A 20656-nucleotide genomic window follows, 5' to 3' on the forward strand; every position below is an offset into this window, starting at 1 on the left:
CAAATTAGTTTACTTAATAATCGACCTATTCTGTCAGACTAAATTTATTATGGTGTAGTTAGGAAAACTAACGTAAAAATTTAGTTTAAAAGTGGGGAAGTTAAGTAAGGGAATTAATTAATATACGAAGGTATTATACAATAAATTTTATTTTTTTTTTAAGTTGTTTATTAATTAGTAACATTTCTTGATAGTTTTTTTAATTTTCAAATCAACTTAATTATCTAAAATCTTTAACAAAATATAAATAAATTTTTCGCAAGCAAAAAAGAAAAAAATTTACAAACTGTACTAAAAAAATGATAATAAATATTGCTATGGCGTTATCTAGGAATATGTATTAAGGAATAATAGCACAATTCGATCGAAGACATTACTCAACACGTGCTTTTTAACATACTTCTTTGGTTAATCTATTTATAAATATGGAGCATTTTTCTAGAGTCACCTAAATCTGTTTATAGAAACATTAGGACAATTCATTGTAATTAGACACATAATATTTGGCAGTCACATTACTTTATTATATTCAGTTAGAAACGTTATTTAATTAGTCTTTTATTGAGAGCTTCAAATACATGAAATTTTCTGATCGGGCGTATTGTCGTTTTTAATGACGAATAATTAGGTTATAATCAGGAAATGCTTTTAACAGATTTATAAAGAAAAAAGAAACGAAGTTTCCAAGAAATAAAAATTATTCCAATTCTTTGGCGACAGCAAGAAAGTTATTCAATATCAAGTAAAGGAATTAGCACCAAAATAGGAAGTACCTCTAGATAGGGAACTACCACTAGGAAAAAAGAAGTCTCACTAGTACCATTATGGATGTTAGAAGATTGGTTCAATTAGTTGACAATGCATTCCCCAAGAGTATAAGTACAAAACAAGGTATTACACTTGAACGTAAGATATACATTATAGGTGATTCAGAAAATAATAGTTTATTATCCGACCAAAACAATAATAGTAATGATGATGAAATATATTGGTATTTTAAAGACCGGAAAAATCCTACAGTTGAAAATATTATTAAGACTCAAATATTTCAATTAATAGATGAGAATCTTGGTAAATTGTATAAGAAAAAATCTAAAAAAATTTATGAAAATGATCTCGATTGGAGTATTAATAAGAGAGAGGAGATGTTTACAAGTAATATGATATATATAACGTATTGGGATTGCAAACAAAATTCTGTAGCTTTATTTTTATCAATCTTATCGTGTGAAGAAACGTATATACTTGAGAATAATGACCAAGGTGAGGTTTTATATTTATACGAAATTCATATTACTAAAGAATATCAAAGACAAGGGATAGGAGAAAGATTAATTAAAGATTATTTAATTGAAAAGTTGATTAAACCTTTGAAAATTGAAAGACAAGATAATAATTTTATTGGATTAGAATTGACTGTATTCAGTGAAAATAATGATGCTCAAAATTTCTATTTTAACAAGATTCAAATGCAATATACTTTTGGATCACCAAGGGATGAAATTATAAATGTAATGAAACGAATTACTCGGAGTTTTGATGAGAAATTGGGAGAGCATTGTGAAGATAATAAGTTGCCAAGCTTAAATGACAAGAAAAAGCAATTGTATCGAAAATCCATTAGAAAACCAGAATATTACATTCTCGTATTTCCAGTGTGAAAAAAAAGCCAAAAAAAAAGCCAAAAATAAAGGCCAATTGCAAAAGCTCGGCTGTTTATGATATTTATGAATATTAAACGATGTATTTTTTTCTTCTTCTTTTTCTTCTTTTTTTCTTTTTTTTTTTTTTTCAAATATTTTTTTTTCAAATATTTTTTTTTCAATAGTTGAGACTTATTAAACTTTCCCTAAGATAAAGTTTTTTTTTTGAGTTAAGTATTTTGTACCGTAAAACCGGATCATTCTCTTGATGTATGAACCTAAACCTATATACCAACAGTTATAATCCGTACAGATACTTTTGATACGTTTAGTTTTCAGATTTGTTTATAGACTATAAATACTTTTTGAATTTAAATTCTGGATGTCATAAGAAATAACCGATTATAGAAAGAGAACCAGCCAGTGTATAACCTGACCAGTTTTCTCATTAAGATGTTAAGTAAATTTTTCTTTAGTAACAGCTGTTTCAAAAACAAAAACAAAGACAAAATCTCAAAATATGTAATCTTGCTTACTCTGTATTATGCGCTAAACTCAGCAGAGAATGGTTAAGGTTTACGTAACATGAAAGAGGATTACCTATTCACACTCCATTATGGGTTGTATGTTATAAGGAGGAGAAATAGGAAAATGTTTCCCTATATGGGTATGATGTTTTCCACAAGTAGAAATTTGGACAGATTGGAAAAGATCTCTTTTTTTTCTTAATTTTTTTCTTTGCATTCGGCATCGGAACTTGACAATTTTAATTTCTGGAAAAAAAATGTTTTTAACCATTTTAGGTGAAAATTTCCTAGGCAGATATGTAGTGTCAGTAGAATAGTCCCTAAGAGAAAATGGGGACATTGCTGAATTGAATTGAAATGATTTAAATGGTGGAAATAGTGAGTATCTAAACTTTAATAAATTATTTGATGTGTTTGTACAGTTTGAGAGGAGAGCATGAGGAGAGTGAATGAGATTTGAAAAATAGCTGGAACAAACGTTTGTATAATAATCGCATGGTTTTCTATTTTTGGTTAATGTAGTTGTAACCAATTAGCCTGTTCCAGTTGAGAATTGTGTATTACATATCGTATCTAGGGTTACTGATGAATATGTAAATATGTATAAGTAAATATGTATATGTAATGATTTAGATAATACCCGAATGGAGATTGAATTTCCGAATTCAATTAGTTCAAGATACTTTGTTTGTCAAAATGTGTTTCAATCTTACCAAGCAATTTGAATGAAAAAACAAGTGAAGTGAGGTGAAATGGAATGAGACGAAATGGAGTGTAGCGAAGATAAGTTTTGCAGGCATTTCTAATGGTATGATTAAAGTTACAATTAAAGTTTGTTTCATTGTATCATGACGAATGAGAGTATGGATTTTTTGGTCTTGTTTCGACCCTAATTGAGTAATCTTGGGAATAATTTCGATTACCATTGAACCTGAGAGCTTGAATAAGCAAGAATGAACAAGAGAGAATGTTAAAAAAAAAAAGAAGAAGAAGGAGAAGAAGAAGAAGAATACAATTGGGTTTTAATTAATGTCTGGGCAAAGTGTACTAGACGTTCTAAACCAAGTTTTAAAAGATTTTGATACATTCAGTAAAGAGAGTGGAAACGAAAAAAAATTTTATCACGCTTTCGTACGATTGACAGGTGATGGGGGGGGGGAGGGGGATGCTTGTGACGGTTAATATTTATATAGACACATGGGAGTGAGACAAAGATGAGGGAATGGAATATATATATATATGTGTGTGTGTGCTTGTATGTGTGTGTGCTTGTATGTGTGTGTGCTTGTATGTGTGTGTGCTTGTATGTGTGTGTATGAGTCTTTTAAACAATACTGAGCAAGGCCAAGATGAATAACAAGTCGAATAACGAGGGTAATGCGAATTCGAATGAGTTTCGGAGTAATAGAAATCAGTTCCCTCGAGTTGGGGAGACGTCAAGAACATCACCATGGCAATATCATATGCAGAACGAAGGTCCGTTGCCGTACTCCAGTAACTATTTAATTCCAAATAATAAGGATTGCCAAGGTGTGGGGAATGGGAATGTGCAGAGGGTGGAGGGTAACAATGGCAATAGGGAACCTCCGAAGAATCAAATATATAATATATATTACAACGTGCGACCTACAGAACAAGAATTACAAGTATTATTGTATAATTCTAGTATGAATGAGATGGCATATCACAAATGCCCGCAATGTGAGAAACGATTCAAGAGAAAATCGTGGTTAAAGAGACATATGTTATCACATTCGGAGGAGAGACAGTATAGTTGTCCGTGGTGTATCAGTCGACATAAGAGGAAAGACAATTTGTTGCAACATATGAAATTGAAACATACGGATGAAGTGTTGAAGAAATTGAAAATGACCTGTTATTTGGAAGGGGACGATGGGGAAGAGATGATGAATCGGGATAATATTCGGACGATGCTATATGAAGGGTTATTGGATAAAGATGAGGTGAAGAAAGTGTTGAATGAGTTGCTTGAAGAATGATATATGTAAGCATATATATATTATGTAAGTACGTAGGTGCATTGCGTGCGCCGGTGCGTTCGCGTGTAAGCATGCCAGTGCTATAACATTTCTCTTACCACTGCTTCTCGGGGGAAATCGTCATCTGTGGGGTTTTTAATGATGGAAACGTTTTGGAATTCTTGGTTTTTGAAATACGCCACTGCGTAACTGATAGCAGAGATTGTGAGGCCGATGGCGACGACAATCAAACTGGTGGCTTTCAAAATGATGGAACACCATTGGACGGTGGCCATTGCTATGTAGAAGATGCATCTGAAGCCATTTGTTTGGAAATGTTTGATGAAGGCGATGAAATTATCACTCAGAGGACATATTTTCAACAGAAAGGGGACTTCTACAAAGAGAATGATGAAACTTTGTATTATGGAGACGATCCCGAATGCGATGACCGGGTTGACATGGAACAGGTTTGCGATCCCCAGGGCCACACACAGAAGGATGTTGATGTAGCCGAACCATTGGCCGTAGAGACTGAAGTTGAAACTTTTCAAACCACGGACAATGCCGTTGATATTAAGGAATTCTTGTAGTGCCACACCCATTTGTACGCGGAGAGTGTGTGGGATGAAAATGGAAATAAGATTTTGCAAAGAAAAAAATAGTAGGAGTAAACAATAAGATGTATCGAGTATTTAATATCGAAGGTAGCGATGGCAATAAGATAGGCTAACGATTCTTTTTTTTATTTTTATGTTTATTTTAATAACGTTTCCCTATGAAAAACAAGATTACATTTTTGAGTATTTTAGATTGACCGAAACGGGGGCCTACGCGAAACGAAAAGGAGATTTCTTTGGCCTTTGGCCTTTGGCCTTTGGCCCTGTCCTTTGTCCTCTCTATCACAAAAAAGAGCGAGAGCCGTGCACGTGAAGGCTCGCGCGAGAAAAAATAATATTTAAGCGTTAGCGTATCATCGAGGAGATAGAAAAAAACATGGCGGGTTTATTTGAAAAGGAAGATCCCTTGTTTGCTACTCGAGTACCCAAGAACAAGAAAGCTGTGCTATTGTTACTGTGATATTGAAAGTATGTATGATTGTATTTGATTTCAGACTATTATTATTGTTATTGCGATTGTTTTATTGATTGCACGCCACTGCACGCCACTGCACGCCACTGCACGCCACTGCACGCCACTGGCATTGTCTGGCTGCCGATCTGTTGATGCACATAATGTGATGGTATGTGATAGCATACATCACATTGCTGTCCCACTGCAATGACTCTCCATGACTCTCCCCTATCCCTATGCAAATCTACAATGGCTGCTGGCAGCGATTCCAGACTCGCCTGCCATTGCATTGTTATAGCCATCCAGACCATTGCAGAGGCCGATACGCCCGACGCAGCCGTTTCTTTTTCCGCCTCTCCCTGCTTCTCCTTGTTCCGGAGAAAACCGGAGTTCCGTTTTCCCACTGCCAGTTCCGCCCTCGGATATCACCAGACCGTCGCGGACCACAACGGGCCGATGGGCTGCTCAGAAACCGCGCAGGGCCCCTGGCCAGCCGCTCAACACTCCGGGTTCCTGAAAAAAACCGGCAGACAGGCACGCCGGCAATGCAGGCACGCAAACTCGCGGAAAACACGGAAAACACGGAAATGCACGGCCCGTGCGGCCCGTGTGTACCAGCCGAGTCCCGGGCGTGCGGCGATGTTCTGGGAAATTGTTCTGGCACTGCCTGTTTGGGCGCGGTCGTTCCCGACGAGACAGCAAGTGAAATGAGCAGTGGGATTGAAAATGGAAACCGAAGTGAAAAATTTCACCGGGGCTGTGCCGAGCAGGCAGAAGAGCAACAGGGAGAAACAGAGACACGGGACGGGCAGAAACACGGAGAAACACAGAGAAACACAGACAGAGCAAGAGGCTGTTTGTTTGTCGTGGCGTGTGGTGTCTCTTTGATGCAGCCCTGTTTCTTTTGTGTGGTTGTGTGGTTGTGTGGTTGCGTTGTTGCGTTGCAGCGTTGCAGCGTTGCATTGGCACTGGCTTTGTGTCTGCTTCAGCGTAGCGTTGTTTCCTTACTTCCATTCTCACTTGCATTTGTTTATGCTGCTGCTGCTCTGCCTTGTGCTTTCTGCCTTGTGCTTTCTACCTCTTACCACTTCGTTGCACTGCTACCACCTCTACCTGTTGCAAAACCTCCTTCGCTACTACTCCTTCGCTACGACTCCTTCGCTACGACTCCTTCGCTACTACTCCTTCTACCTACAACTGTTGATATACATGGCATTTTATTGACACTATCAATATTTGTTTCCGCTATTGTCTCCTCTCGTCTCCTCTCGTCTCCTCTCGTCTCCTCTCTCGTCTTCTCTATCGTTTTCATCACTAGTTCTGTGTTTTTTCTACTGTTGCCTAGCCCATTTTCTCTACATCAACAAACAAAAACTGTGGAATCATTTCTTCTAACAAACACTACTATCTTTTTTATTACAAGAATTTCTTCACCTTTGTTACCATTTGACGATTCCTGCTGCTTTATTTGTTGTCATTACTACTGCTACTACTAACATTACTATTACTGTTACTAGAACTATTACCAGAACTATTTCTATTACCAATAGAGTATACACAACATTACAAGTATCGCTACACTAGCCTGCACCAGACCACACTATATCGATTGTATTACACCTCATACCAGAATAATACAACTATACATTCTGCTGTACCTATCCTGGCTGCCAAGACAACGTTTACCACTGCGACTCCCACTGCGACTCCGACTCCGACTCCCACAGTTATCAAGACTCACGCTCTCCATAGCTCACATTCTACAAGTTTTTATCGTCACAAAATACAAACTTGACCTGCTAAACTACAATTTAAGCATAATCTGAAGCACATAAGCCCTGTAGCTTCTCACTCTTTTTTTTTAGCTTGTAATTTTTCAAACAAAAAAAATTCCACACGCATTAGAAAAAAGAAAAAAAAATTTTCCCGTATTTTTTCTTTTTTTTTTTTCGTTTCTTTTTCGCCGCGCATTTTATTTTTTTTCTTCTACAAATATCGCTCCGTGCTTCGCCCTTCCGTGCTTCACGCTTCGCTTCGTACTTCGTACTTCGTGTTTTTTTTCGACTATCAATTTTTCAAACTGATTTGCCAAAATATATTCAGTCTTACTAATTTGAGTATCATTACCGCTAATAGAAGCTACCATTCTCTATACCCCCCTCGAGTATCTATTGACACTACCACTTTAGTATTCGATCTCATTAAGTCCTTTGATCTTTAAACCTTTTTTGCCTTTAACTTTACCTTTACCTTTGCCTCTGCTTTTGCTCTTGCCTTTGCTTTTCACTTTCCTATCCAGGCTGTCCCCCCCCTCCCCTCCCTTAATTAATAATTAACTTTTGCACTTTTTTGCTTTTGCACTTTTTTGCTTTCATTTTCATACGCTTCCTGTCATTTTAATTTTATCATTTTCTTTGCCTTTAATCCTGCCTTTTTCTTAATCTTTTTGTATTTCATAAAAATGTTACCCACTATCCAAGTACCAAACGTTAACGGCAATACCAACAACAACAACAACAACAACAACAACAACAACAACAACTCCCCCAAAAATGAAGACTCAAACACAATCAACCTCCTAAATAACCCTGCCGACCAAACCCTACAGTATCAGCAGATTGATCACCAAGACAATCAATTCAGAGAATTCTCTCAACCGCCTCAACCTCCTCAACAGCAACAGATCCCCCCACAACAAACCTTCTCTCATTTCCAAACCCAACCTTTTGTGTCCCAATACCAACAGCCTCCTCAGCAACAACAAAACATTTATTTCCAGCAATCTTCGCCTCAAACAAACGCCCAACCGTCATTACAACAGGTGCTACAATCACAATCCACTCAACAACAACAACAACAACAACCTCAACAACTACACCAACTACATCTACAACAACAGTACTTGTCCCATCAAAACAACTCCTCGCAAAACAACAACTCACAAGCCACTGCACAATCCCTGCCTTCTCAAAACATAAGTCTACTGGGCCAAAACATAAATAACAATTCCAATAACAATACTAACCCTACCTCCAATTCAAACCATACTAACTCAATCTCTCAAGATTATAATTATATACAAAACTCAAACCCTGCTACTCAACCAATCAACCAGCAACAACTTTCAGAAATGATGTACAATTCATTCCTTTCCCATCTAAGTCAAAAACAAGTCTCCAGTGCCATTGGGTCGGCATTAACAAATGCTACCCATTTGAACCCTGCTGCTACTACTGTCTCTTCTGCTGCCGCCTCTTCTCTTTCTTCAAACACAAATGCCTCCACCTCCAACTCCACTTCTTCTTTCTTAAACCCCCCAGGCCAAAGATATTTCCATGCAAACATGAATGTTTCTCCAACTCTAATGGAAGCCACCCATCCAGTAAACATCCAAGCCACCAGCCCAATCCATTTGCAAAACTCCCATTCTTCTCCAAACCCACCTAAGAAGATGTCCACTACCCAGAGTAGAATTGAAAAAAGAAAACAATTGAAAAAACAAGGTCCAAAGAGACCTTCTTCTGCTTACTTCCTTTTCTCAATGTCTATTAGAAGTGATTTATTAGAAAAATACCCACAAGCAAAAGTTCCTGAATTATCCAAATTAGCTTCTGCTAGATGGAAAGAATTAACTGATGATGAAAAAAAACCATTCTACGACGAATTTAGAACAAACTGGGAAAAATACAGAGTCTTGAGATCCGAATACGAAAAAACTTTACCTCCAAAGAGACCTTCTGGTCCATTCATCCAATTCACTCAAGAAATCAGACCCATCGTCGTTAAAGAAAACCCTGACAAGAACTTGATTGAAATCACTAAATTGATTGGTGAAAGATGGCGTCAATTGGATCCTTCCAAAAAAGCTGAATACACTGAAGAATACCGTAAGAGATTAAAGGAATGGGAAAGTTATTATCCAGAAGATGGTAATGATTTAGAAATGAAAAAATAATCTACTCTCTTTTTGTTTTTTACCCGCCCCTGCCCCCTAATCTATTAATGTATTTTCTTTTTATTTTCTTTTTATTTTTTAATTTAATTTACTTTACTTTACTTTACTTTACTTTACTTTACTTTATTTTTTTCCCCCCTCCAATCAATCTATTTTATTTTTTAATATCACACCTCATCAAATTCCTCATCACATTCCCCATTGCCCCCCTTCTCACACTTCATTTCCATTTCGGTAAGACTTTAATTAATTTTTAATCTTTTTTTTTTCCCCCTCTTTATTTCTCTTTTTTAATTTTTTATAATTTGCTTTTTTCCTTAAATTATTCTCAGTATTTCTATTTACTGTTATGTATCTTTATTGTTTATATTATTTACTACTACTACTACTCTAATACTATAATTCTCATCTATACAAACACACAATTACAAAAAACAAAAAACAAAACACAAATAAATGCAAAATAACTAAACGTTAATCAAAAAAATCATCATCTTCATCATCATCATTAGAATTTTCCTTTAAATTACTCACTTCATTGAAAATATCATTCTTCCTATTAAAAATAATCTTGGTTTCATTTTTTTTATTTTCTTCTCTAGCAATACCATTCAATATTTGAACAATTTCATCCTCACTAATCTTAGAACGAATAGCTCTACCACTAATGATCTGTTTCAAATAATTTTCCACAGATTGTGCTCTTTCAGGTTTCACTAATGATACTCTTTTCAATCTTTCTAATGCTTCAGGTTCTAAATAGCCAACAATACTAGATCCTATACTGGACACAGTATCATTTGCACTACTTCTATTCCCACCGCCATTACTCTTATTCTTCAATTCAGCTAATCTAGCTTCTCTTAACGCTTGTAATTCAGGATCCATTATATTATCTTTGCTTTACTTAGCATTTAGCATACTTGATTCGTGTACTATTATTGTTTTTATTTAAATTTCAAATTTATACTAAACACATAAATCACACTGTACGACCGACACAAATGCCGGGTAAACTGCCATTGTTTCTAGAAAATAATAAGACTTTTACGGGCGGCAATTCGTTTCTACATGGGGAAACGATATTACCAAGGGGGTTTGCCAATACAAGTTTTTTTCGTTTTTTTTTTTTTTTTTTTTTACATAAAAAAATTTACTTACCCAGTGGAATTAACAAACGTATTCACGTTCATATATATCAGAATGTTACTCAACGATTCAATCGTCCAAGTATTCAAGATTCTTGGTGCTTTTATTTGCAAAAAATTGATTCTTTAACTCCTCACTTTATCTCTCCACTTTATCTTTTAACCTTGCGGTTTCAAATAGTTTTTTTAAACTCTAATTTTTTTTTTTTTACTTGTAATATAATTAAACCTCAAAATTTAAAGCTCAACTTTTAAAGATGAACATTTAAAATCTTTAAAATCCTTTAAAAAAAGAGCGAGATTATAAGAAAAAAATTTAAATGATTTGAAAATGAATATAATACTATATAGTTTAATAGTCCGTTCAATATTTATTACTATCCGCGTTTGTTGAAAAACTAAAAAAACAAAAAAAACATCATCTCTATTTTAGTATAAACTTAACAAATAACAATATCTCTCTAAAACTAACGAGAAAACGAATATAAAAATATTAAATTATTTTAATAATTTGAATATAATAAAATAAAAATAATAATATTTTAGAAAGAATAATATCTCTCAATAATCTATGACGACAAATTAGAAAATACTAACATTTAAAAGATAATAATAATAAAAAAAGACCAGCTCGAAATATCAGGTTCATAAAAAATAACAGACTCAAAAATACAAGCTCAAAAATACAGGTTCAATATATATATATATATATATATATATATATATACTTCAACAACCAAACAACGCCGGTCATCCTTACTACTAGCATATTCATTTACAAAGAAACGAGACTAATCTTTTCATATTTCATTTTATTCCATTTTATAATTTCATGGTGAAAAGTAAAAAATTAAATTTAACTACAAAGAAAATTACACCCTCTACACCTTCTTCCTCCTCCTCCTCCACTTCATATAATTCCATTGAACTAAATTCAATGCAAGAAAGTATTAATACAAGTAAAACAGTTGCTATGATAGAAGATACACCAGCAACTAGAATCCGATCAAGAACAAGGAAAAATACGAGATCAACTGATTCTGATTCAATATCAAATGTTACAAATTTAATATCAAATGATACAAATTCAAATCAAGTTCAAAAAAATCAAACTGATTCTCAAAAAAAGCAAAAATCATCATCAAAAACAAATTCTGATCGAAATTCAAATTCTAGCCCTAAACCTTCATCATCATCATCTTCTTCTTCTTCTGCTACTAATTCCTCTACGACTATAAATATAACAAATAATGGTTCATCAACCAATCTATCCGAATCTGATAGAGAAAGAAGACCTAAACGAGCATCTTCACAAAATGTAGATTATAATTTGAAAAAAAGAAGAATATTTAAATCACCAATAGATGATGAAAAATTACTTAAGAAGACTCCTAAACAAGAAGACCATATTAATACAGATGAGAAATTAACTGATAATAATATTCAATTAATTGAACGTAATTCAAAGGGTCGTATTATTAAAATTAATGATATAAATGTTACAGGCGATGTGAAAAATGCAGTAACTGGCATTGCCTTATCTAGGGGGCCACCTGAAAAGATAAAAAGAGAATCATTATGGAATAATAAAAAAATAGTTTTACCAGATTCAAATAATACTTTAGAATTAAAATTATATAAAACAAACTTGAAAACAAATGCTTCTGATGATCTAACAAAGGAAAGCAGTATAAGGCAGGATTTACATCCAATTGATATACATAATAATGAACGATTATCTAATGTTAAAAAAAATACCACAATTATTAGAATTAATTTGAAAAATAACAGTATATTACCTTCAAATTCTAAATCCTTATCTCACCCACATACAAAGACTAAAAATAAAGAACTTATAGCTAAAGAACAAAATAGTAAATTGTTTGGTAAAAATACTTTGAATCATATTGATTCTGAAGACGATAATAATAATAATTCAGAACCAGAAATAGAAAATGAAGATTTTTGTTCAAGTTGTGGTCAAACAGGATCATTCGTTTGTTGTGATACATGCCCTAAATCCTTCCATTTTTTATGTCTCGATCCTCCATTAGATCCTGATAATTTACCAGAGGGGAATTGGTCATGTCCAAATTGTCAATTTAAACAAATATATCCAAATAAAATTCAAGCAAGAAAAGCTGAAAATAATTATCTAAAACAAATACCAAATCAATATAAAGCTTTTGGTAAATTACTCTTTAATTTAAAATCTATGAATACAAAACAATTCGAATTGCCAGCCTCTATTAAAGATACCTTTAAAGGTGTACGAACGGGTAATAGAGGTCAATATATAGATCATAGAAGAAAAGATATGCCCACTGAAAGACAATTGTTTGGTTCACCTTATGGACAAAGTATTACAAAACTTGATACATATTCACCAGATTCTCATATTAATGGAGAAACTGGTCAATTTTTAATATGCTATAAATGTAGAACCACAAGAATGGGTACATGGGATGATTATGAAAAATCTTCTAGGCTAATTATAAAATGTGACTATTGTGAAACTCCCTGGCATTTAGATTGTATTCCTGATATTCCTAGAGCTTCATTAAAAAATTTGGGGTCCAAATGGAGATGCCCATTACATGCATTTAATGACTCAAGTAAAAGGAAACATAAAAGACGTTTAGCAAAAAATCAAAAGACTACAGAATCATTTCAAACTTGTGGTTATAAGAATGATGGAGACATAGAGATAATCATGGATGAAATATCAGCACCAATGGCTGACATTCAAAATTCTGGAAATATGAACCCAATTCCACTCCTTCATGAAAATTCTGTAAAATTAGACTTTTTCAATAAAATTTATAAAGCAAAGAATGTTCAAAATAAGAATAATTTAAAGATTCAAGAAAATATGATAGATAAACTGCTTGATGGAGAGTTAAGGACTCATAGTGACGAAAAGACAGTTACTGATTTGAATTCATTCTTATATTTCACAGTATCAAATACACCACAATTAAAAAAACATTGGGATTTTAAAGAGTTATGTTTAGCATCAGAAAGTATTTTAGATGATGAAATAGTACCTGATAAAGAATTACAGCAATTAAAGTATTTGAAAAAAATTTTAGAATCTAAACCAAAAGAGGAAATTCTACAATTTTTTAATTTATCAAAGTAAATACCTCCTCCCCTTCATATTACATTTTGCATTATTCTCTTCAATATGTTCAAAAGGTCTCATCCATTTATTTATTTCTTCCATTATTATTTGGATAGCCATTTATGCATTACGTACATAGCTGTATTACATATAATTACATATTATTAAATGTACACTCACTACTATATCATATATTCCAGAGAATTATCTTCATCACCACTACTTCCACCATCATTATAGTTTACCTTTTTCCTTTGTCGTAGATTCTTTTTTACCGTTGTCCTATAAGCCTTACTTTTACCAGATGGGTCATAATTTTCATCGCTATTACTACCTTCAGATTCACTGTCATCATCAGCAACCGATCTTTTCTTTTTCAACGATTTACTTTCGTGCTTCTTCTTTTTTGAAGCTTCAATATGTTCTGTTTCTAACATTCTTTTTTGGGCTCGTTGTCTCTGGGTTTGAGATGTATGTGTAATGCGATGAACTTTTGTTCTAATATTATTTTGTAACTTTGCAGCAAATTTATCAGGCAAATAAGTTTTTAAAACTGTTCTTGTTTCTTGTCCAGATATGAATGGCAAGAATATATCACTTGACAGGTTTAATTTCCCAGGATAAGCTGAATGCTGCCAATTTCTTTTCTCTTTTAATTGCAAAAGAACCATTTGAGCAAGTTCACTAACCATATACATTCTCTTGGAAGTTTCAAATATTTGATTACTATTATGCATATTTTCTTCCTCTGTCGTACCATCATCATTTCCCTCATTATCATCAGTAATCTTATCTTGGTAATTTTTCACTCTTTCAGATAAGTAATAAAGAAGGTTAAAATTTTCTTGGGCAGCAATAGAATCAAAATAAAAGATTAAATAGTCAATAGCGTTTATTAATGCATTCAATAAATCATCATCTTCTTCTGATTCAAAACCTTCTATGATATCTGAATGATGTGCAATAGCATGTATCAATCTAGGAAGAGTGCGCTCCAAATATGTACCATTTTTGAATGATTCCTTCGTAAATGTGTAATTTACCCATTTTTTAGTGTCTGCTTTTAGCTCAGTATCTGGTTCATATGCTGTGAAAAATATCAGAGGGAAAAATTTAATTGATATTAATTCATTTGAAATATAGTCTTTTAACTTTTTCAAAAATATTTTTCTGACAGATAAGCATTCATCTTCTACCAAATTGATTAATTTATTGACATCTGTAGGAGTAATCAATTGACTTAATTTATGATTCTTTGCTAATTTTAACACTTGTAAACCTGCTTGACATCTTAATCTTGTTTGAAACTTGGCTGGTGTAGGGTAATTCTCTTTGTTAGTTTCAGCAATTAATTCACCACCACTGGCAATTAAGTAAAAGAAAAGTTTCATCGTTTTTAAAATAAACACTTCAGTAGATTTATTATCTGTATTTTCGGATGCCAATACCTTTAGTTTGTTTGTAAAAAGTTTCAAAACAGCCAATTTAGAGACCAAGGACAAATATTCTACTCTTGAGAGTTCTTGCTCTTCAACCCACCCACTTGCCTCATCATCTTCACCAACTACTTGGTTTGACAATAAAACTTCTTTAATCAAATAGCTAATGATATCTGTTGACTCATCATCAACAATATGAGGGAAGGCTTTGAAAATTTCAGTTAGAACAACAATATGAGATGCAAAGTTTTTACATGTGCCCACATTTAATGGCAATACTAAAGTTTTCAATTCTTTCATTATTGTTTCAGAATCAGGTAATTTTGAGATCAACTTTATGGCATATTTACTCTCAAACGGAGAACCTTCTAAAGAAATATCTTTTAACCTAGAAATAAACATGTCATTATTGTCACTACTTAAAGGATTTTGTTCTGTTAGAACTTTCGAAGTTTTATACAGTGTTTTCAAAGCATCATAAAGTGCAGATTTTTCTTTTGTATCATTAACATAGAAGTCTGGGTCACAGATTATATCCTTCAATGTAAGAAGCTGATCTTTGAACAAGGCAGGATTAACAGTCGATATTTCATCCAATAATTTTTGCTTAGTTTCAGTTTCTAATTTATCAATACTATCCCCCAGGTTTAAAAGTGCATTAACGTTTGAAATATTATAAATTACTGGAGATGAACGATAAAGTAAGATTTCTAACTGTTTAGCAATATCTTTTGGAATAATATTGGATAACATTTGCAACTTATGTTTTTTGAACAATTGTGGGTCTTGTAATTTGCTCATTAATTCAGAAAAGCTATTTTTTAAGGTTGTGAAGTTTACATCCGACTTCGTACAAGTTTCAAGTAAAAAAAATATTCTTTGATCATTTAAATTTTTAATTGTTTCTAGAGAAATAACTGTTTTTTCTCTATCTGACATTGTATTTGCTAGCCAATCGATAACTTTCTGATATTTCACCCTTATTGTTTCTAATTCTTGGTGACGCTCATCTTCACTTTGGGCTATATTGGTGTTTAATAGTTTTGAAAATTGTAAAAACTTATTCAGGGCAATAGACATTTGCAATTGCCTTCTATTAAAGGCAAAAAATGAGGAAAATGCCTTCTTATCAAAACCTTTTAATACATGTAGAAGCCTTAAAATCCTTGTCTTTTCGTTACTATCTATCGGTAGTATGTATTTAAACACCATTAAATCTACTTGTTCATTAATGTTTAAATCGTTGATATAATATAAATTGAATAAAACAGAGGGGATTGTATCCAAAATATCCCATACAGGCTTGTTAGTTGAATTACGCTCAATGTGCTTTAAAGAGCTTGAAAAAAATTGAGAAACAGCCAATATTGAAATTTCACGAACCTCTTTTACTTTTTCTCTTGTTAGATATAGTAATGATGAATAGATTAATGGATTTGTAAGAATTTTCCATATGTCATGAATTGGAGTCCTCACAAAGATCATGACAGATGATTTACGCACTTTAAAATCATTATCAACTAATGTTTTTGACAAAGCCTTGTTTAAATCAGAAGCTAAGTCCATGGAATTTTTACAAGATAATAATTTTGGTATTGATTCGACCCATTGGATTCTAACATCAACATCAATATCAGCGATCTTTAATAACCATGCATCATAACAATCTTTATAGCTACTAATAAAATTAATTGAAGCATTATTGCTGCTTTGTCTCGATAGAAGTTCACTAACTAGCTTAGTAGATTTTAATCGTAATATCTCATCCTCCGAACACAGTTCGTGATATATGAAACCGATAATGGATGATAACATTTCAGGGAATAAGAGCCATATGTTTATAACTAATTTGTTCAATTTCTCTAGGATATTAAATTGAATAGATTTTGAGCTAATATAGTTGGGTTCCTCGATATTTTTATTGGTAATTGAATATAAAATTTCTGAATAATATTTTGTTAAATGACGAGACATACGACTTGAATAAGTATTAGATAAGATCAGAGTAATTTCATAACTGCAACTTAAAGCGGGTGTTTTCTTTTTAAATGCTGTATTTGAAATTTCTTCGTAAGGGTAAGTTAAAATCTTATTGAATATTAATTTTAAGATACTCATTGGTAAATTCTCAAATTCAGAAATTATTTCACCCAATATACCTCCAAGTACATTATACAATTTAATCGGAAATTTTAACGAGTCATTATAAAAAATTTGAAAAACTTGTTCAATTAATTGTAAAGAATTTGGTAAATCTGTGATTAGAACGATAGATCTAAATTCTAATAGTCTCGTAATTAAATAAGTTTGTTGGATAATAAAACCATTATTTTCATTATCACCTAGTAGTTTAAATTGGCTTATAACTAATTTGAAATAATCGGTAAGTTGTTGTTGTGTAAAAGGAGCATCTGGAGCATATAGTCTTAAAATATCACTGATACAACATGCTGTAAATGAGCGTACACCTAGATCTCGATGTTTTAGAAGCTTCTTATTTATTAAATCAATTCTATATTTTTCTAAGGAATAAATATCAACTTGATCTTGTACTAAACTCATTAGCTCATCGTGTAAGATAGTTAATCGATTTAATAATTCTGGAGTTGGTATCGGATTTTCAGTTGTAGAAATGATATTTTTATTAAATTTTAATTTAGCTTTAGGAGTATCATTTGACATATTAAATTTTTTTTGTTGGTAATATGAAATTTACAATTACTTTTTATTATCTTTACCTTTGATACTATTTATTCAATAGTTTGTTTATGTAAATCCTTTAACGTATTTTTTTTAGTTTTATGTCTTTTGAAAATCTTACGCGTCTTTTTGATCTAATGTAACGCGTAAATAAAAGATTTATCAAAATATTATTTAATTATTTTGTAATTAAAAAAATATTAGTTTTCATGATAGGAAGTAGAGGGTTTAGTATAAGTTATAATTATTGTGGCAACACTTATGCATGCAGATACCTACACACAGATGTATGTTTACAACAAACGGTCTCATAGGTATGAAATTATATATATATATGTATATATATTATTGCCTTATAAAGTCAGGCATGCAATATTAATCATATGACCCTGGCTTATCAAGTGCATTTGTCGGTAGCAAATCTTGAGTAGTTTTAGATAATCTTTTATTATTATTAGCCGTTGAGTCCGGTGCATTTCTTTCAATATCATAAGAATATTCTGTTTGATCTTGATTTTGTATAGTTGAATGAGAACAAGATCTCGAGCGCGCTCTGGATGCTGTTCTTTCAATTAGCTTTGATAAAGTTTTTTCAAGTCGAGCACCAGGTTTATCTTCTAGAACGTTATAATGATTTTTATCAGATACTTTATTAGTGGATGCTTTGTCTCTAGACATGGATTTACTATCTTCTGCATTTTCGTTAAATATATTTTGTGAATAAGAATGAACACTATTCCTTCCTGAATAAGATTTTACGCTATACTGAGACATGGAAGGTGATCTTTCTTTATTAAATTCATGAGTGGTACTGCTGTGAGTTCTTGAATGTCGAGATTTATGTGAATCAGTAGTATAGAAATTTGAAGAAGATAAATATGGCTCAGAGTTAAAAGTTCCATCTACATCAGATTTTGTCGTAGTATGAGAAGAAAATATATCATGTATCAATTGTCTATCTGGATCCATTATATTTTCTTGTTTATTGCCGTTATCATTAGAATTATCACTTGAGTATTCATTTTCAGCTACGTATTCGATTTCATCTGAATCCATCCCCAGAATAGGAAATACTCCTGGAGGAGTTTTATTAATTGTTTTAATTCTTTTAATGAGGTTCTGACTTTTAGTTCGCCATATGATTGTGTCTGTGTTTGTATTTGTGTTTGAATGAATTTGAGTAGCATGATTACTTCTATTACTACTCTTACTGCTTCTACTTCCACTCCTTTGATGCGGTTTCGAAGTAGAAGTGGCAGATATTCTATTTATATGATCACCCTTTTTTGAATAGATTGAATGAGTATTTGAAATTGTATTAGAAAGAGTGGTATCAATAGTATGGGGCACTGTATTTATTATGGAAGCTGATTCAATATTTGTTGGAGTTAGAGCGATGGGTAGGATCGCTGTTCCATTAGAATGTTCAACCTTTAATCTACTACGAACATCAGTACCGTTATTATTCGTAACAAATTTGTCATTATTTGAACTATTTGGATCAACAACCATATGCTGTAATGTCTGTACTTTATTTGTGGAAGTATTTGTATTTGTTGATGAACGAGAGGAAAATGTTGATAATGATGCAGGAGATGATACTATACTTAATGTTCCATCGTCAGCTCTATGTGATTCTACAGACATTGTCGACTCCGTAGAGTCAGAATCATCACCTTCATCTTTCAAGGAAACTTTTTCATAATCATCAGATGGATGTACTTTGACTCTATGCAATTTTTTATTAGATCTTAAAGGAGAAATATGCATGTTTTTAATAGTAGATTTTCTTATTGAACTTGGCAACACTCTAACCACTCTTGAATCCATATTCACATCAGGTTGTTCATCTCTTTCTTCATAATTAGGTAAGTTTAATTTCTTTCTATCGAATTCCACCACTAATAGATGCAAGTAATAAGGTACTAAGATGGTAAAAGCTACACCACCAACAATATTACCTAAGACTGCTGGAATTAATAATCTCCAAATATATTTGCCTACAGATAAATGCCCACCGTTTAACATACCAAGGAATAAAATTGGCATATCAGCGATCACATGAGTGAAACCTAGAGACACAAATGTGAAAATAGGTAATCCCATAACAATCAACTTTACATGTGTTGGTTTAACCATCAATTGTAAATATACTGCCAGACAAACAAACCAATTACCTGCAATGGCCTTAATGAAAGTTCTAATAAAATTAAATGAATTTTTTTCATTTAATAAATAAATTGAGCCCTCCACCCAATCTTTGGAAGTTCCTGTTGTTGAAACGTAAACAAACAAATATGTGGCAAATAAACAACCACCCAGATTACCAATTAATGAAACAATCCATGATATGACTAAATCAAAAATTGTCACTGAATTTCTAATTAGCCCTAGAGAAAAATATAAAATATTTGAATTAAATAACTCTGCACCATTAATTAAAACAAAAAATAGACCAATTGTGAAATTTGCCGCTCCGATAAATGTAAGAACACCAGGATTTGTATGTAATATCTCTAAACATTCAGAATGAAGGGCAATAAACAAAAGACCACCAGGCACAAATAATAGGCCACCTGTAATCGAATTTAAAAACAGAATATCTAATCTCAGCCGGGCCTTTTTCATGGATGTGGCAATAACAGCAAGAGCAGCTTCATGAGGATTCAAATAAAGGGTATCATCAGCCATAATTACCTTACTGAATTGATTTTATATGTTTAAATTTTATTTTATTTTTATATTATTGTATTATGCCTAATTTTTTTTTTTTTAACTTGTCTTTAAAATGTACAAATTGGTTCTTTTGATAGAAGTTTAATATTTCTTGGCAAAACAAGTAATGCCCTATATCATTAAATGGCACCTTTAAGTGTTAGATAGTGATAGATAAAGGATATTCCAAGATAGAAAGCCATATACTAACAACCATTAAAAAACCAAATAGTTGAGCAAAACGATGAAGACAAGAAAATAATTAGACATCTTGGCTTGCATCTCCTTCGACAATAGAGAGATATATAGCTTAGATAAGACAATACGCTATATTTCTAATCAACGTCAGAAC

General features: G+C 32.6%; 9 protein-coding genes across 9 annotated transcripts; 5 read left to right on the top strand and 4 right to left on the bottom strand.

The window, feature by feature from the left end:
* Positions 1-824: 824 nt before the first annotated feature.
* NAT4 (N-terminal L-serine N(alpha)-acetyltransferase NatD) lies at positions 825-1661 on the top strand (the record flags this gene model as incomplete). The annotated part of the gene is made up of 1 exon (XM_004181633.1): positions 825-1661. The coding sequence occupies one exon, from the start codon at positions 825-827 to the stop codon at positions 1659-1661; it is 837 nt and encodes a 278-aa protein (XP_004181681.1).
* A 1858-nt stretch (positions 1662-3519) lies between these two features.
* MOT3 (Mot3p) lies at positions 3520-4170 on the top strand (the record flags this gene model as incomplete). Its single annotated transcript, XM_004181634.1, has 1 exon — positions 3520-4170. The coding sequence occupies one exon, from the start codon at positions 3520-3522 to the stop codon at positions 4168-4170; it is 651 nt and encodes a 216-aa protein (XP_004181682.1).
* An 80-nt stretch (positions 4171-4250) lies between these two features.
* TVP18 (Tvp18p) lies at positions 4251-4754 on the bottom strand (the record flags this gene model as incomplete). The annotated part of the gene is made up of 1 exon (XM_004181635.1): positions 4251-4754. One exon carries the CDS (start codon positions 4752-4754, stop codon positions 4251-4253), a length of 504 nt encoding a protein of 167 aa, XP_004181683.1.
* Positions 4755-5459: 705 nt separating this feature from the next.
* TBLA0G02250 (uncharacterized protein) lies at positions 5460-6719 on the top strand (the record flags this gene model as incomplete). Its single annotated transcript, XM_004181636.1, has 1 exon — positions 5460-6719. The coding sequence occupies one exon, from the start codon at positions 5460-5462 to the stop codon at positions 6717-6719; it is 1260 nt and encodes a 419-aa protein (XP_004181684.1).
* A 965-nt stretch (positions 6720-7684) lies between these two features.
* ABF2 (DNA-binding protein ABF2) lies at positions 7685-9178 on the top strand (the record flags this gene model as incomplete). Its single annotated transcript, XM_004181637.1, has 1 exon — positions 7685-9178. The coding sequence occupies one exon, from the start codon at positions 7685-7687 to the stop codon at positions 9176-9178; it is 1494 nt and encodes a 497-aa protein (XP_004181685.1).
* Positions 9179-9652: 474 nt separating this feature from the next.
* On the bottom strand, positions 9653-10066 carry SDD2 (Sdd2p; the record flags this gene model as incomplete). The annotated part of the gene is made up of 1 exon (XM_004181638.1): positions 9653-10066. One exon carries the CDS (start codon positions 10064-10066, stop codon positions 9653-9655), a length of 414 nt encoding a protein of 137 aa, XP_004181686.1.
* A 1092-nt stretch (positions 10067-11158) lies between these two features.
* RCO1 (Rco1p) lies at positions 11159-13468 on the top strand (the record flags this gene model as incomplete). Its single annotated transcript, XM_004181639.1, has 1 exon — positions 11159-13468. The coding sequence occupies one exon, from the start codon at positions 11159-11161 to the stop codon at positions 13466-13468; it is 2310 nt and encodes a 769-aa protein (XP_004181687.1).
* A 164-nt stretch (positions 13469-13632) lies between these two features.
* Positions 13633-17571, bottom strand: PDS5 (sister chromatid cohesion factor PDS5; the record flags this gene model as incomplete). The annotated part of the gene is made up of 1 exon (XM_004181640.1): positions 13633-17571. The coding sequence occupies one exon, from the start codon at positions 17569-17571 to the stop codon at positions 13633-13635; it is 3939 nt and encodes a 1312-aa protein (XP_004181688.1).
* A 393-nt stretch (positions 17572-17964) lies between these two features.
* On the bottom strand, positions 17965-20280 carry TBLA0G02300 (formate/nitrite transporter family protein; the record flags this gene model as incomplete). Its single annotated transcript, XM_004181641.1, has 1 exon — positions 17965-20280. The coding sequence occupies one exon, from the start codon at positions 20278-20280 to the stop codon at positions 17965-17967; it is 2316 nt and encodes a 771-aa protein (XP_004181689.1).
* Between the last annotated feature and the right edge of the window lie 376 nt (positions 20281-20656).

This window comes from Henningerozyma blattae, chromosome 7 (assembly GCF_000315915.1).
Source record: "Henningerozyma blattae CBS 6284 chromosome 7, complete genome".
NCBI classification, from domain to species: domain Eukaryota; kingdom Fungi; phylum Ascomycota; class Saccharomycetes; order Saccharomycetales; family Saccharomycetaceae; genus Henningerozyma; species Henningerozyma blattae.